The sequence below is a fragment of the Chiloscyllium punctatum genome, chromosome 12 (genome assembly GCF_047496795.1).
Source record: "Chiloscyllium punctatum isolate Juve2018m chromosome 12, sChiPun1.3, whole genome shotgun sequence".
Lineage (NCBI taxonomy): Eukaryota > Metazoa > Chordata > Chondrichthyes > Orectolobiformes > Hemiscylliidae > Chiloscyllium > Chiloscyllium punctatum.
Window position 1 is genome coordinate 63899838 of NC_092750.1, and position 16714 is coordinate 63916551.

The following is a 16714-nucleotide window of genomic DNA, read 5'->3' on the forward strand; positions in this document are numbered from 1 at the left end:
CCACAGCTGCCAATTATCATTTTTTTAAAAAAAAATCTGTTCATGGGATCTGGATGTTGCTGGCTAGCCAGCATTTATTGCACATTCTTACTTAACAGCAACATTCATACTGCTGTGGGTCGGGAGTCACATGTAGGTCAGACCAGGTAAAAGGTGGCATACTTCCTTCCGAAAAGGACATTAGCGATCCAGATTGGATTTTTTATATAGATAAAAGGTGCAGGAGTAGGCCATTCTGCCCTTTGAGCCAGCACCACCATTCCTTATGATCATGGCTGATCATTCCCAATCAGTATCCTGTTCCTGCCTTATCCCCATAACCCTTGATTCCACTATCCTTATGAACTCTTTCGTGAAAGTATCCAGAGACTTGGCCTCCACTGCCTTCTGGGGCAGAGCATTCCACACAGCCACCACTGTCTGGGTGAAGAAGTTTCTCCTCATCTCTGTCGTAAATGGGCTACCCCTTATTTTTAAGCTGTGTCCTCTGGTTCGGGGCTCACCCATCAGCAGAAACATGTTTCCTGCCTCCAGAGTGTCCAATCCTTTAATAATCTTATATGTCTCAATCAGATCCCCTCTCAGTCTTCTAAAGTCAAGGGTATACAAGACCAGTCGGTCCAATCTTTCAATGTAAGATAGTCCCACCATTCCAGGAATTGACCTCGTGAACCTATGCTGTATCCCCTCAATTGCCAGAATGTCTTTCCTCAAATTTGGAGACCAGAACTGCACACAATATTCCAGGTCTCACCAGGGCCCTGTACAGCTGAAGAACCTCTTTGCTTCTATACTCAATCCCTCTTGTTATGAAGGCCAGCATGCTACTAGCTTTCTTCACTACCTGCTATACCTGCATACTTGCTTTCATTGACTGATGTACAAGAACACCCAGATCTCTTTGTACTGCCCCTTTACCTAACTGACTCCATTTAGGTAGTAATCTGCCTTCCCTGTTCTTGCCAAAATGGATAACCACACACTTATCCACATTAAACTGCAGCGACCATGCATCTGTCCACTCACCTAGCCTGTCCAGGTCACCCTGTAATCACCAAACATCCTCACATTTCACCCTGCCACCCAGCTTTGTATCATTAGCAAATTTGCTAATATTACTTTTAATACCATCAATAATGTATATTGTAAAAAGCTGTAGTCCCAGCACTGATCCCTGCAGTACCCCACTGGTCACCACCTGCCATTCATTGCTACTCTGTTTCCTGTCAGCCAACCAATTTTCAATCCAAGTCAGTATTTTGCTCACTAACCTCCTATGTGGGACTTTATCAAAGGCTTTCTGAACGTCCAAGTACACTACATCTACTGGATCTCCCTTGTCCATCTTCAGAGTTACATCTTCAAAAAATTCCAGAAGATTAGTCAAGCATGATTTCCCCTTCATAAATCCATGCTGACTCTGACCTATCCTGTTACTGCTATGCAGATGTGTCATAATTTCATCCTCTATAATTGACTCCAGCATCTTTCCCACCACGGAGGTCAGACTAACTGGTCTATAATTTCCTGCTTTCTCTCTCCCCCACCGTTCCTAAAAAGTGGGACAACATTAGCCACCCTCCAATCCGCAGGAACTGATCCTGAATCTATAGAATATTGGAAAATGATCACCAATGCATCCACGATTTCTACAGCCACCTCCTTCAGTACCCTGGGATGGAGACCATCAAGTCCCGGGGACTTACCAGCCTTCAGACTTAACAGTCTCTCCAACACCATTTCCTGGCAAATATAAATTCCCTTTAGTTCAGGTCCTTCAGTCACTATTACCTCTGGGAGATTGCTTGTGTCTTCCCCAGTGAACACAGATCTGAAGTATCAATTCAACTCTTCTGCCATTTCTTTGTTCCCTGTAATATATTCCCCTGTTCTGTCTTCAAGGGCCCAATTTTAGTCTTCACCATTTTTTTCCTTTCACATACCTAAAAAGGTTTTACTATCCTCCTTTATATTTTTGGCCAGTTTACCTTCATACATCATTTTTTCTCTGCGCATTTCCTTCTTAGTTATCCTCGCTTGTTCTTTAAAAGCTTCCCAGTCCTCAGTTTATAAATTGAGAGAGTGGTTACAAGGTTGCCTTGAGACTAGTTTTTTTGTTTCCATTCAATTTCTTTTATTCAATTGAAAAAACTTTCACAAACTACCACAGTGGAATTCGAACTCTTGCCCCCAGATGAGAAGTCAGGCGTTCTGGATTGCTTGTCCAGTGACAATTTGACTGGTGTACAAAATTTGTGGGGATGTGGTGACATGATGTGCCAAAACCTTTCCCAACTACTGCAGTATTTTTAAAGCATAGTCACCGCTGCAAAGGTTGGAAACACGGTCTATTTGCTCACACCAAGTTCCTGCAATGTAAGACAGTCAGTTCAATAGGAATCTCTTCATGTATTCCTCTCTCAAACGTCACTGTATTATTCTTTACACATAACAAAAAGGGTGAATAAAAGCCAGGGCTCAGCTCCCAAATGTGCTAGGAGTAAACATTTCATCTCAGAATTCCTTTTGCAAACCTGAACAGCACACCACTGCTTCAACAGTCAATCACCCCTTTAACAGCAACACTATAAAGCTCCTTACACTAGCAAGAGTTCAAGCTTGTCAGGCGATAGTACTGTTGGAATGCAAAGATAAACCTTACCCCAAATTCCAACAAAGGGCAATATCATCCTTCAGTCAGGAGCTGTACTGCAATGTACACAGCTGTGCACTGTGCAGACAGAACCTAATCTTGAGTTACATTGACAGTTTCGGAATAAATCTCCAGTAGGGGTTTAGCCCAAGTTACCAAAATTTCTCTATTTTGGAAGGTGGGGTGGTGCTAGTGGTGATGGTGGGGGCTGTCTCCAACGGGGAAAGAACTATTTAAATCCCAGTTTTGGCTGGAAGCTTGATGGAATCATGCGAACAAAGCCCAAAAAAGGTGGTCAACTGAAATTCACTTACGTAAATAAATCTGCAAAACCACTAAGTGACATTCTATAGCCACAGAAAAGCATGGCACTGCAGGATCTGCCCTTCTGACTTCCCCATTTGGGAAGCACAAGTAAGTATTCTTACTGCACAATGTGACAACTAGAGATTATTAAAAGTCAAAATTGCACAGGTTAGATTAACCTATGGATGTATGACCTTGCATTATGTACCAGTGAGTAGTGAGGTGCAAGTTAACACTGGGCCTTAGTTAGCATTGTAGAACCGAGACTTAGGGGGTTGCATTATGTGTAGACAAGGTTAAGGTGCCACTAGGCAGGCTTGCCTTCATTGCTCAGGCCTTAGGGGACAGGAGTTGGGACTTTCTGTACAAACTCAACATGTTGCTGAGGCCTCTTCTGGACTACTGTGTCCAGTTCTGGTCACCTTGTGTTATAGGAAGGATATTATTAAGCAGGAGAGGGTTCAGAAAAAAGATTTAACAGGATGTTGCTGGGAACAGCAGATTTGAGTTTATAAGCAGCGGCTGGGTAGGTTGGGACTGCCTTCACTGGAACATAGGAGGTTAAGGGGTGACCTGACAGTTTATAAATCGTGAGTGGTATAGATAAGGTGAATGGCAGGTGTCTTTTCCCTAGGGTGTGGGATTTCAAGACTACGGGATTTATTTTTAATGAGGGAAGTGGAAGGTTTTTTTATATATAAAAAAACACCCAAGGAGCAATTTTTAAAATTTTAGGAGTGGTTCATGTGTGGGATGAACTTAGAGGAAATGGTGGACGCAGGTAGACTTACAAATTTAAAAACCAATTTGATAATTTTAACAAGAAATTAGTCAGAGGGAAATAGGTCTGGGTGGGTTACTCTTCGGAGGATCGGTGTGGACTGGTTGGGCCAAAAGGGCCTGTTTCCATACTGTAGGGAATCTCCATCTTTAAAAAAAAACGTTTGGAGGGATGTACAAGCTAGTTTACTTTGGGATTATGGTTGGCCTGGAACTTGTTGGACTGAAGGGTATGACTATGACTGTTTGTAACCAAAAAGAGGACAAATGAACCAGACAAGATATATCCTCTCCTAACCCTCAACAGATTAAAACAAAAATCTGATTTAGACTTTAAAAGCAGCATGCACTATGTAAATCAGCATCAGCACTGAAATTATCCCAAATTTTAAAAAGTCAATATCTTTGCCAACCAAGATAATTAGTCATAACATGTTCTTGGAAAAGTCGATCTGTTCTTGAATATTTATTTTCTGACAGCAACGGGAAATCCTCCAAGATTATGAGACCGCAGCTGATGTGCTTCAGTACAAACAGTGGGTAGAGTATCAAGACATTCTTGAACAAGATTGTAAAGTTTATTGAAACGCAGTGCAAACACTCCAACTGAAATATACAAATCAAACAGGGGTACAGGAATCGGAACACTGATGCCCTCAAGTCAAAGTCTCCAGTTTCGTTACGGTCTTTAGCTTTCCCAGTCAGGGCGAATTTCTTTTGTACTTTTGATAGAGGAGGAGGAGAAGCTGTGGTGTCAATAGGTCACAGGCATAAAATCTGACTCATACAAACCCGGAATAAAAAGTCTGCTTATAAACAAAACTTCCACTGATGGATTTTATTTGGAACAAAAAGCACCGACATATCCAGTTTCCAATTGAAACTTCCTAAGAGGTTAGATGACTTAGGGGTGATCCAGTTGAAATGTTTAAGACACAAATCATTCTGTAGGGGGAGATAGATTTTTTTTGCCTCCGGTATCTCACACTCATCATAAAAAAACGATATCTGGTCTATTGAGTCCATATCAGCGCTCCAATTCTCCTGCTCCTCGGATGCTGCCGACAGACTATGCTTTTCCAGCACCACACTTGATGCTCCCAACTATCCAGTCTGTCCCCTTTTCCAACTCTCTGTAGTTGGGGTTTATTTCTTCCCCCCCCAACCAAGGGCACATCTGATTTCATTTTAGAATCTTAGACAATCTCTTCCATCACCATCATAGGTAGTAAGTCTCAGGTCACTATCACTAGCCTTGTGAAACATGTGTAGCCTCATCTTTTTTTGCAATCTTGCCCAAAACCCTAACATTTTGTCATCTGGGTCAGCTGATGGGAACAGTACTTCTTTGTCCACCTTACCTATTTTTGAAGTCTCAAATCAAATTCTCAGAAGGAGGCGGTACCTTATAATTAGACCAAGTGAGGAGTGAAATCTGCAAGCATTTTGCTCCCCCAGCAAAAAACAAAAAGGTGTATGGTGAAAATCAGGAATTCAACAAAAGCACTGCACACTGACTCAATTTTCATTCTCCTGACTGGAGCTTGATTGATGTTTTCACTAGGTAAAGGGATCAAAAGGGTACAGAGCAAAAGGTGGGCGAAAAAGGGATTGGAGCTAAGCACAGCTATTAGTCAAACACACTCTGGGGCAGAATGGGATGTTCCTGTTCCAATGTTTCAGAACTCTGCCTCTCCACAAGTTTGCTCTTCCCCTTCTCAGTTACTAGGAGAATGAAATCTCCCCTACTAACTCTAAACAAATAAGTGCTTGAAGTCAAGGATTTTTTTTAGGAAATGATATCAATGAGAGCTAACAGGTTCACACATTCACATATAAAATACAACAGGGTTGAGTGCAATGTCAAGCTAATCCAATAGTACATCAATTAAATTAACAGGGAAGCCTTTTGTTTTAAAATTGCGCACCATTTGCTCACACTGGTGATAATAAATGCACTTTGAACAAACCCAACTAGTGGACTTGGCTTGTGTGTAGAAGTGGGGAAGGTCAGGGAATGTTTCAAACTACATATTTGTTCTGTCGTTGTAAGAGAAATTCTGAAAAGAAAATATCTACAACATTCGGTTTGTTTTTGTACTCTCATTCCCACCATAAGCCAAAGGAGTACGATGGGTAAGTGAGGGATTAGCAGGCCGAGGACCAAACTACTGAACATCAATGAAGGCTCTCACCTTGCCCAAAGAATTCTGCAGAAGGACACCACTGCTGAGCCAGAAGCTGGAACAAGACTCTTGACTAAATCACCAGGCTTTCAACCTACTGTATTGAAGAAGGACAATTATATCCGTAATTTTTAAAACGTTCTTGGGAATGGGCATACGAATAAGGCCTGCACTTGCCATTCATTCCCAGTTGATCCATGGTGTCTCCTTCTCACTCTTCACATAGCTGTTTTCCAATGGCTACTTGCTTCGTGAATACAACAGATACTACTCAGATAATTCGAGCTCATTGTTATGCATCCAGCTGTGAGCAACTGGAAAGGTGTTCCAAACAGATCATCTTGAAGGTGGGACTGCAAACTGCTTACCACCTTGGTTGGGAGCAGTAACCTGGTCTGGAACTGGACAAAAAACTCCTGTGGTTATTGCGTCCTCACAAAATAGATTACAAGGACTGGTCAGACAAAATCATGGCCTGGGGCTCAGGAGGTAAGCTGATCTTTTCTGCACCCACCATTTATTCTGTCCACCCCCAAGAGTGCGCAAAAGGGAGAGAAAGGTGCAGACTGAAAAGCAGAGGTGCATAGAGATAGTGGGAGATGTTTCTGGGATGGGCAGGTAGGAGGCAGACAAGTATGGGGACACTATGGAAGAGGTTACCGTGCCAGCAGAAGTACACACTTGGGACAGCAGACATTTTCATTTCTCATCATTAACTGCACGATGCCAGACATTTCAAAATGCCTTCTTGCTTCCACTTGCACAGAAAATTGGAACTAGCGTTGACATTTCACAGAACAAGTTGGCAAGGCTTAAAAGACCAGAAGCTAATTTGGTGTTTTGTAATAATCACTGGCAAAGCAACCTGTATTCCCAGGTAAATCTATGGCACAGCTGACATGGAATACAATTGCCATCAAAAAGCTGGCTCTTTAGAGAAACTTACATCTGTAACTTCTGATCATCACAAGGGAGGAGAAAACTAACTGCTTTTCAGGAGAAAAGTACATAGTGTATACTCACATGGAGAATTCCTAAACTCCTGCATGTAATCAAAGAAATCACTCAAAGTTTGAGTGGTCAAATTGCACAAGAGAATATCAAGAGTGATGCAAAGCCCAAAATATTTCTTAATTATCTTTCAATCATGGATTTTAAAAAAAACATCAGAAGACGATTGCTTTAAATGACATGATGTGTGAACAACTTACTTAAACTCATTGAGATTTGTACTTATACTACTATTTTGTTCAAGCAGTGCACGGGGGAGTAAGGGGTGATGGGGTTGAAGAAATCCCAGAAACAATTTGTTGATTGCATAAACAAATCATGAGACCATAAGCTATAGAAGCAGCATTAGACCACTCAGCCCATTTAGTCTGCTCCACCATTCGATCTAGAGACAAAAAAAGCTGCAGATGCTGGAATCCAAAGTCAACCAGCAGGAGACTAGACAGCACAGCAAGGCAGGTAGCATCAGGAAGTAGAAAAATCAACAATTCAACTACAACTTTTCTTCACCATTCAGACTAGATAATATGTTTCTCAGCTCCATTCTTCTGCCTTCTACCTTTCACTCTTGATTCCCTGACTAATCAAGACCCTATTTACCAGTCTTAAATACAGTTAATGACTTGGCCAATCAGAATCAAAATCAAGATGTAGAGAGCAGGAGTCATCACCAGCATAACACCAAGAGGAGACAACTTACCACTGGGAAAGGGGAATGGTGTGCTGTGATGGTGGTTATGAATTGTAATCAGTGGTGGAGTGGGAAGGTTGGTGATGTCTTTGCGCCTTCAGAAGTACAGTCTGCTGGAGCTGACCAGTCATCCATTTAAAAACTGCGCATGTCAAAAACAACTCAAAGTCACCCCATCACGACCCAATTTAAACACAATAAACCAGTGTCCTCTCTAATTTGAATCATTTTGATTAGGAGTGGGAATGTTTGCACTAATTTCCAGATGGAATTTTTGACAGCGCTGTGAAAGATGGAAAAGATGCTGCTCAAGAAAGCATTTGCACTTAAATCTTTTTGGTTTATTCATTCACGGGATGAGGGTGCTGCTTGGCCAACACATATTGCTCATCCCAGAAGGTAGTTAAGAATCCACATTGCTGTGGGTCTGGAGTCACATGTAGGCCAGGCAAGGATGGCAGTTTCCTTCGCTGAAGGACTTTAGGAAAACCCCATCTGGTTCACCAACAATAGATTCATGGCCATCAATTGACTCTTAATTCCAGCTTTTTATTGAATTCAAATTCTGCCATCTGCTGTGACATGATTTGAACCTGTGCCCCCAGAACATTAGTTGGATCTCTGGATTAATAGTCTAACAATAACACCACGAGGCCATCACCTCCCCTAAAAATGTTGTATTTCGCAATCTCAGGCACCCCCCCCCACCACCACTCACCCACCCACCAAAGGCACTTTTCAGTCAATTAAAGACACGGAGTGTTGTCACAGTTGTAACAGTGGTGATGTAGCAGCCAGTGTGTGTACAGCAAGTTCCCACAATGATCATTCAGGTGTTTCTGTGGTGCTGGCTGAGCAGTGAGCACTGGCCAGGACACTTTCAAAACAGGGCCATGGTAGCTTATGGTTTAGCCAGAAGGTACCTGCTTATTGTTTAGAAATTTGGACCCTCAGACAATACAATGATCTTTTAATATCACACTGGACAATGTTTGGATTTTTGTATTCAAGCCTTTGAATTGAAATCCCTTTTAAAATATACCCTGCAAAAATGAAAGCCCTCAAGTTGCTCTAAATCAAGATTAGAACAAGGAGCTGGCATATTAAATCAGTCCCACAGCTTCCAAAAGGCAATACAAATATATTTTATATGTTCTACTTACGTGTAGCTTATTGAGCAGCACTGCATCTGTAGTTGTATTGCCCCCAGGCTTAGCTGCTTTCCAGAACTGTTTCTGAGCAGAGTATCGGTTCATGGGACATAGCTTAAAGAGACAGTCTAGAGAAAAAAAAACAAAGAAAAACAAACACACATTAATAATGAGAAGCTTACCATTTTCAGAAATGCAAATGTCTTAAAATGCACATTTAAACATCCACCGAAACCACAATCAAAAATAAGGAATGTTGATTAATTTCTCACATTTCAGACCTCTGCCAGTAACTAGAGGTTATTTCCCTTGTACTCTCTGAACACTGACCAGTGTGGATCCTAAGTACAAGACACCGAAACAAAGACTAGTTCAGTCCCAACTCACAACTGCTGTGTTCTGGATAGAACTTAGCATAGCCTACGTTTGAAGAGCACACAGTGAGTTGTATTGCGCATCCAAGCCCTGGTTCTCTCACAATGGGAGATGATTGTTCAAAATATTCAGGATCTCACAAACCTAGGTGAGTGCAAGTAGTTTGAAATTTCTACTATCACCCCAGTTTCCATCCTCCGCTTCACTGAAAAGGTGCATTGCCGATGGGCATTTCTTATTAGAAAGATTTTCTGAGCGCTGTTGCCTTCTAGTGCTTGATGAAAGCTCATGAACCAACTGCAGTCAGATGGGTAAAAATGGTTCTCAAACTGAAAGCAAAACAGTTCTTTTGGACTATATTCAAAGAAGGAGCAAAACATGGTGTCATTAATCTCCCATCCTCCAGCTACTCTTGCACAAATGCAGCACGTAAAGCAGCTTTATTCCAAGTCTCACACAGCAATCCAAATACAATCAAAATATGCTAAAGGTTACTGTGCAGTCATAATCCTCTTTATGGCAGCAAGATTTGGGCTTCTATATTAAAAAATGCATTTTCCCTATTACAGCCTTCAGCTGTGATGAATGTTTCCTCTCCACCCCCCCACCCCCAAAAAAAGTTAGAAACTCGATAGAGTGCATAAATAGGGAAAACAAACAAATACACATCAACAATCTGTAATTATCAAATCTGGAAGTATGCTGGTCCGTTTCTTAAGGCATTAAATATTATCTTCCTTTTCTGAACAAATACATACATGACAGAGACCTAAATAGCTGGCCGTGGCTCCACAACTTCTGGGACTTCTTCCTGTGCCTGCATCCTGGGTGGCGAACATAGAAAAGCTATTTGATCAAATACTGGAACCACTGAACAGTACGATCTTTACTCAATACCCCTATGTAAGCACTTCTGGAGGAATCCATTCTTTCCCCCTTCCTATCGCAGGAATTCTCAGATCAATTTCAATTTCAATATCTTTATTACCTTCTTGGGAGATTGGCAACACAAACAAAGCCATATGATCAGTGCTTCATCTTGATGGAGGGATGATTCTTGGTCCACTGCCTGCACTACCAATCAAAATAAACCATTTTGACCTAGATGGGGTTAAACACATTCAATGTTGATGTGGCCATGGTCATCTAAGAAAGTAGTATTTGATCTCAGTCCGACTGAGACTCCCATTGATGTTGGAGTCGTCAGGATGCGAACCATACAGCAAAAGCCTAGTCTGCATCCTATTGTCATGGCCATGGTATTGGTAATGGCTGCTTAGTTAAACTCTGGTCTTTCTCGATGCCACTGTTGGAGGTGGGGTGAAAACAGTGAAAGTTGTGCTATTGCAGAAAGTGAATTGCTTTCTTATTTGAGATGGGGACTATCCAGCATGTGCCAAACATGAGTGTCATCTTGCAATTAAAGTTCACCATTGGATATTATCCAGGTCCTGTTACAACTGACATGAGCACTTTGGTGTAGTGGATGTTGTGTGCGCCATAAAACAAGTCTCAGTTGTAGGATATTTTAAAATTTATCTAGCACTTGCATTTTTGTAATCTTATTTAAGATCATTTCCACATTTACATGAATTCCAAGAACATAGATTTATCTCATTAAGGTGGGTGACACCCTTCCATCTTATCCTCCACAACCACCTGATGAAGGAGCTGCACTTCGAAAGTTCGTGCTTCCAAATAAACCTGTTGGACTATAATCTGGGTGATGTGTGATTAACTTTCCCAATTCCTTGGTCTTCCCATTTCCTGGTTCCCCTCACATTCAGGCAGCACACTGGTTAGCAACCAGCAATAGAGTTTAATTCCAGCCTTGGGCGACCATCTGTGTGGGATTTGCATGTTCTGCCATTTCTGCGTGGGTTTCCACTGGGTGCTCCAATTTCCTCCCACAGTCCAAAGATGTGCAGTGGTGGACTGGCTGGGCCAAATTGCCCCGTAGTGTCCAGACATGTGCAGGCTAGGTGGTAATAGTGGGGTGAGGAGGATACAGTAGGGTCTGGGTGGAATGCTCTTGGGAGAGTCAGGGCAGACTTTGACCAAATGGCCTTTCTCTACACTGCTAAGATCACAGGCTGTTCCAGTACAGAATGATGCCAAAATGGACTCCTCACACGCACAGCCATAATCGGTGACGTCAGCTGGCCACTGGAAGTGTAGGGAGGCCACGCCAGATAGCCAGCCTACATAAGGCTTGTTCATGCACAAGTTTTCCTTTCAAAGTCAGAAAAGCATTTCAGTACAGCACAATTCCAGCTGTATCATCCAAAACTAGCTGCTGCTGTCTGTTGCTGACCCATGGCACTGGTGTGCTCTCTGCCCAGTCTACAAGTGATGTGTATACAAATCACAGCCATTCCAATAACTTTCAGAGCTATGCATTTAAAACAAATGTCATCTGAAAGCACTACTCACTTCAACCTTTGAAATCAAGGCTGTTCCTTGCTTTTGTTAAGCCCTGAAGGGCTACTGCCTGAAATGTTGATTCTCCTGCTCCTCAGATGCTACCTGACCTATGTGCTTTTCCAGCTCCACACTCTCAACTCCGATTTCCAGCATTTGCAGTCCACACTTTCTCCCAGTGCCAACAGTCCGGATGAGTCAGAGACAGATTTAAGGAAGGGCTAAAGACTAGTCTGGTAAGGAACAGCTTGATGTGACCCCCTGATTTCACGATGATGGGACCAACAGGGACAGGACTTGATTCCTTCACTGACCCATTGGGAAATTTAGTTTAAAATTACACAATAGCTTCAAACTTCCAGAAATTTTAGCTGAGGTTAAGCTGTCTGATAAAGCAGAGCATGGGAAGGAAGCATGGGAGTTACTGAAACAAAGTGATCAAGAGAGAGAGGTCTTCAGTGCATGAAAGTTAACCCAATGTCTGTGGATAATACTGGGGGAAAACAGATAGAGACAGACAGGGGGCAAAGGACATTCTGATAGGTGGGAACAGATTGATGCAGTCTCAAGAGCCATCTCAAAAGATCTGGATGCCTTGGTCAATGATTCCAAAACACTTAAGGAGAGTACAGAGCACTAAGATCAGAATTGTGGATAATGCCAATAATCCCTGGGATCATTTCAAAGCTGGACTGGGAAGATCCCTATAGCACATTTTGCAAGGGAACAGAGTTCTCTCTTAAAAAGAGAGGGCTTTCAACTTGAATTTAAGTCCATAAACATGTCAGAATATGTATGCTTGTGCTAATGCAGTACTGAATAAATAAGGTTACAATACTATGATGACTTTTTCACCATTTATCACACCCTCTATTTTACAGCATCAACATTAACATTCATCAGTGGGAGCTATACTGTAAGATACACATGCAAATAGAACTGCAAGTTCGCCCAATGGGAGGCAATGAGATTGCAAGCGGACCTCTACAGGAGTCTTTCAGGAAGTCAAGGCATTTGTCCCAGAGGATAAATTACAATAGAGTGAGTGAAGCCACAATACCCCTTCGTCAACAGCATTCTGGAAGTTGCTACACCACATAATCAATGGTTTACAATATACCAGGAACCATAGTGTTGTGCAGAATCACTCCTGCTCCACTAGTTCCCACAGTGTAGAGGATGGAATAATGCACATCAGTCACTATCTTTGTCCAGATGTGGCCTTAAATGGAAGATGTCACTTGTGTTCTTGACATTTAAAATGTCAAAGTGAAATCATGTTGGGACAATTATGCTTGCAAATTCTCATTTGCCACCTCTTGCATTTTATTTATTTGATTAATGCAAGAGTATTTTAAAATCCTCCTGACTTAACAGCAAGTACTGAGGAGTGTTTCCAGTGTTCTCTTTACCATTCTTCAATGGTTCCTTTACATGGCACCTAATTTGACAGGCAAAGGGACATCGCTATCACCAGAATTCAAGGTCTTCCACTAATTTCAGGCTTCCGAACACAATCTTCAACCCTCCCCCACATGGAAGCAGTTAAGCAAAGGGAAGGCAATGACACAATGAAGGTATGGGGAAGTGAGGAAGGCAGAGAGGAGAGCAGGGTAGCATAAAGCTCCCAACACAGCCACGAGTGTGGCACTGGCCAATTCCATTCAATGGCATCAGATGTGACACATTGACAGAAGTGAAAGCAAGGCAGGACTTATAGTTTGCACAACACTTGCAAAAGGTGTTAAGAGGGCACAGGTTTATCAAAGTTTTGCTGTGAAACTGCAGTCTGTGAAACTGGTCTAAGAACTGACATGTACATGTCCAAGTGGTCAAGGGGGTGGGTTCAGGTATCAGTCAGTTTAAAATTACAGACGGGAAACCTTTGCAAAGTTCTTGACCCTGATTTTTCTTCTGTGACCATCACCTGAATAGTATTCCCTGCACAAGGTGTAAAACCACCCCAAATTCTTCACTAAGTGTGCTGTGTCTCTACAAACTTTACTGTGTGAAGTGCAATGCAGTTTTCCTGACTGTGTAGCCACCAATGTGACCCATTCCATTTGTGATTAAGTTCCAACATACTGACAATCAAAATGCCCCGGTCTCCCAATCCGCTCAGCTTCAGTCGAGGGAGCTGAATGTTCCAATGCAGATGTGCAATGTTACTCTCTTTGGGAAAGATGACATTAACAGAACAGGTATTAGGCAAAAGGTAAGCTCACTAATACAGTTGGAAGGCTAGGAATTAATCTAGCTACAGCTAACATGCTGTTTTAATATTAACTATTATCACAAAAGATAATGGGAGGAAGCCAGCCAAAAGGACAGTGGTTGTTGTAAATGGATGTGAAGGGTGCACGATCCAATGAGTGTAAAAGCAAGATTAAGCCATGACAGCTTGCACAGCTGAATAGCTGACCAGTGCTCACAGCCCAGGTCCCAGTGTGAGATTACTTCTGCTGACGTGAGTTGTCAAAATCCACAAAAGAGACACCAATTTATCTCCACATTTTCCCTGAAGAGGTTGGAGAAAACTCAACTTCTGCAGTGGAAAAGATGCTCACACTTTGATGTTGATCCAATTTCAAATACAGTTTTATTCTTGGACACTTTTGTTGTGGTTGTACTCATATTGGAAATATTTAGTCCATTTCTGAGTTCTTCCAACCCACAGAGAAGATTCTCACTATCGTGCTCCAAAGACCAACATGTTGGGCAGATCATGTTCTCACCCAAATGCTGAGATCACACTTGCCAGCAGCAGCTCACTTGTACATTAGCTGGCTGTCTCGGCTGTTACATTGAAACTAAACACAGCATCAGCTGTGGCTCAGCAGAGAGAGAGAGGTGTGCATCTGTGCACTGGTCATGACAACATAACATCTTTTCACTGACACTTTCAGCAGAGGCTCTATTTACTTCCGAAGTGAGGGTGAAGATTATTAGTTCAGGTTTTGCCAAAAGACAGGAGAACCAACAGTGCAGCCAAAGAAAAGGTTCACTACCCCTTGAGGTGGTGAGCCTCCTAATCAATGCACTGGAGCAGGGTTAGTCTCAGGTTTTATACTGGGCTTTGTAACCTTTGCACTGACACAAACTCCAAGAACTGTGCCTACTAATTGGCAGCACGACTTTTGCACATCATAACCAAATGAAGCTCTAAAGCAATGAGACCTACACTACAGTATGAATGGAACCCTTTTTCCCTCCATTATACTCCTCCCTTCCCACCCCCCCCTCCCCCCTTCCCCAGGTGAATTCATGGCCTCACCCTGTAGAGAAGATTTCAATAATCATTGTGCTGCAATGATTATGCACTGTGATATGACCAGCTACTAGATTTTTAAAACATTACATCTTAAATCTTCTGAAGAGTAACCAATAAATTAGTGTTAGCACGATGGGCTCATCATCATAGCCTTTTGTTTCATTCATTCACAGAATGAAGGGGTTGCTGGCTAGGTCAGCATTTATTGCCCACCCCTAGTTACCCAAAGGACAGTTAAAGAGTCACAGTGGTTTGGTAGTTAGCCCTGCTGCCTCAGTGCCAGGAACCCGGGTTCGATTCCCACCTTGGGCCACTGTGTGTGTGTGGAATTTGCACGTATCTGCGTGGGCATCCTCCCACATTCCAAAAAGATGTGCAGGTCAGGCGAACTAAATGATAAATTGCCCATAGTTTAAGTCCATTAGTCAGGGGTAAATGTAGGGGAATGGGTCTAGGTGGGTTACTCTTCGGAGGGTTGGCGTGACTTGTTGGGCCAAAGGGCCTGTTTCCACACTGTAGGGAATCTAATCTAAATCTAGAATCTAATCATCTAGATCCGGAGTTACATACAGGCCAGACCAAAGTAAGGATGGTAAGCTTCCTTCCCTGAGGGACATTAGTGAGCCAGATAGATTTTTCAGATAATCAATGGATTGATGGGCTTTAAAATACAGATTTTTACCGAATTTGAAGTTTGCCATCTGCTGTGGCAGGATCCAGATAACAGGACCTCAATCTCCGGATTGACAGTCTAGCAATAATGCCTCTAGACCATCGCCTCCCCAAAGCCACCTTGTACAGTTAACAACTTCGAGCATTATGTGTAATTTCAGAGCCTAGAGCACTTAGCAAGGCCAAGTTTGATTTGAAAGATTGTGACAAAAAAAAGTTAACCATAACTTGCATTTACATCACACCTTGTGACATTTGAAATCTAGTGCTTGGCAGCCAATTCCTCACTTTAAAAGTACAGCATACATTGCAAAGCAAGAATGTAACAAGCACATGCTTTAGCACAAATACACAAGTAATTGGGATGAGAAATGTCAAAGGTGACCAGAGTTATCAGAATCTGAGAGACAGGGATAAAAGGGAGAGAAGAATTGACTATAATCTTAATAGCTTTAGCAAACCTTAAAAAACAAAATAAAATAAAAGCAAAATACTGAAGGTGCTGGAATCTTAAACACAAAGTACTGGAGAAACTCAGGTGATCTGTTAATATCTGTGGAGGAAGAAGCAGACTTGACCCTGAGCTAACAGAGGACTCTATATTCAAAACATCAACTGTTTTTCCCCCCTCCCACAGATGCTACCAGACCCTGGAGTTTCTCCATCACTTTGTTATGAACTGAAAATATTCCAATTCTTCTATCTGTCAATATTTCAAGTAATCAGGAGCTAGCTAAAAGCAGGGGTGGAGGAGCTAGAATTATTCCAGTGCCAGGACACTGTCACACTTATTACAGTTTACTTTAGACTGGCATTATTTGAGGGGAATAGACAAGGTGAATGACAAGGGTCTTTTCCCTTGGATGGGCAAGTTTAAAACTAGTTCAAGACATTTTTAAGAGGAGAGAAAATAGATTTTAGAAAAAGGACTTTAAGGACAACTTTTTTCACAGGGTAGCTTGCGTGTGGAATGAACTGGCAGAGGGAGTAGTAACTGCAGAGTTACAACATTTAGAAGACGTTTGGAGCGATGTGGGCCAAGCACAAGCAGGTGAAACTAGTTTAGTTAAGGAACATGGTTGGCATAGACTGGTTGGACCAAAGAGTGCTGTATGACATCCCAGGGTTACGCCAAGGCTTTGGAGCCAGGGCTGTCTGTCCCAAGCATAAAGACTCTGAAGTAGTTCCAAATGTGCA

At 42.2% G+C, this 16714-nt stretch overlaps 1 protein-coding gene across 6 annotated transcripts in view; it reads right to left on the reverse strand.

Annotated features, from left to right (window-relative positions):
* Positions 1–16714, reverse strand: part of itpr1b (inositol 1,4,5-trisphosphate receptor, type 1b) — a 521994-nt gene that overhangs the window by 386549 nt on the left and 118731 nt on the right. For all 6 annotated transcript variants that reach the window (XM_072582660.1, XM_072582659.1, XM_072582663.1 and 3 more), the window contains exon 4: positions 8791–8906. In XM_072582660.1, coding sequence (XP_072438761.1) covers positions 8791–8906 — 116 coding nt within the window. The remainder of the gene's footprint in view (positions 1–8790; positions 8907–16714) is intronic.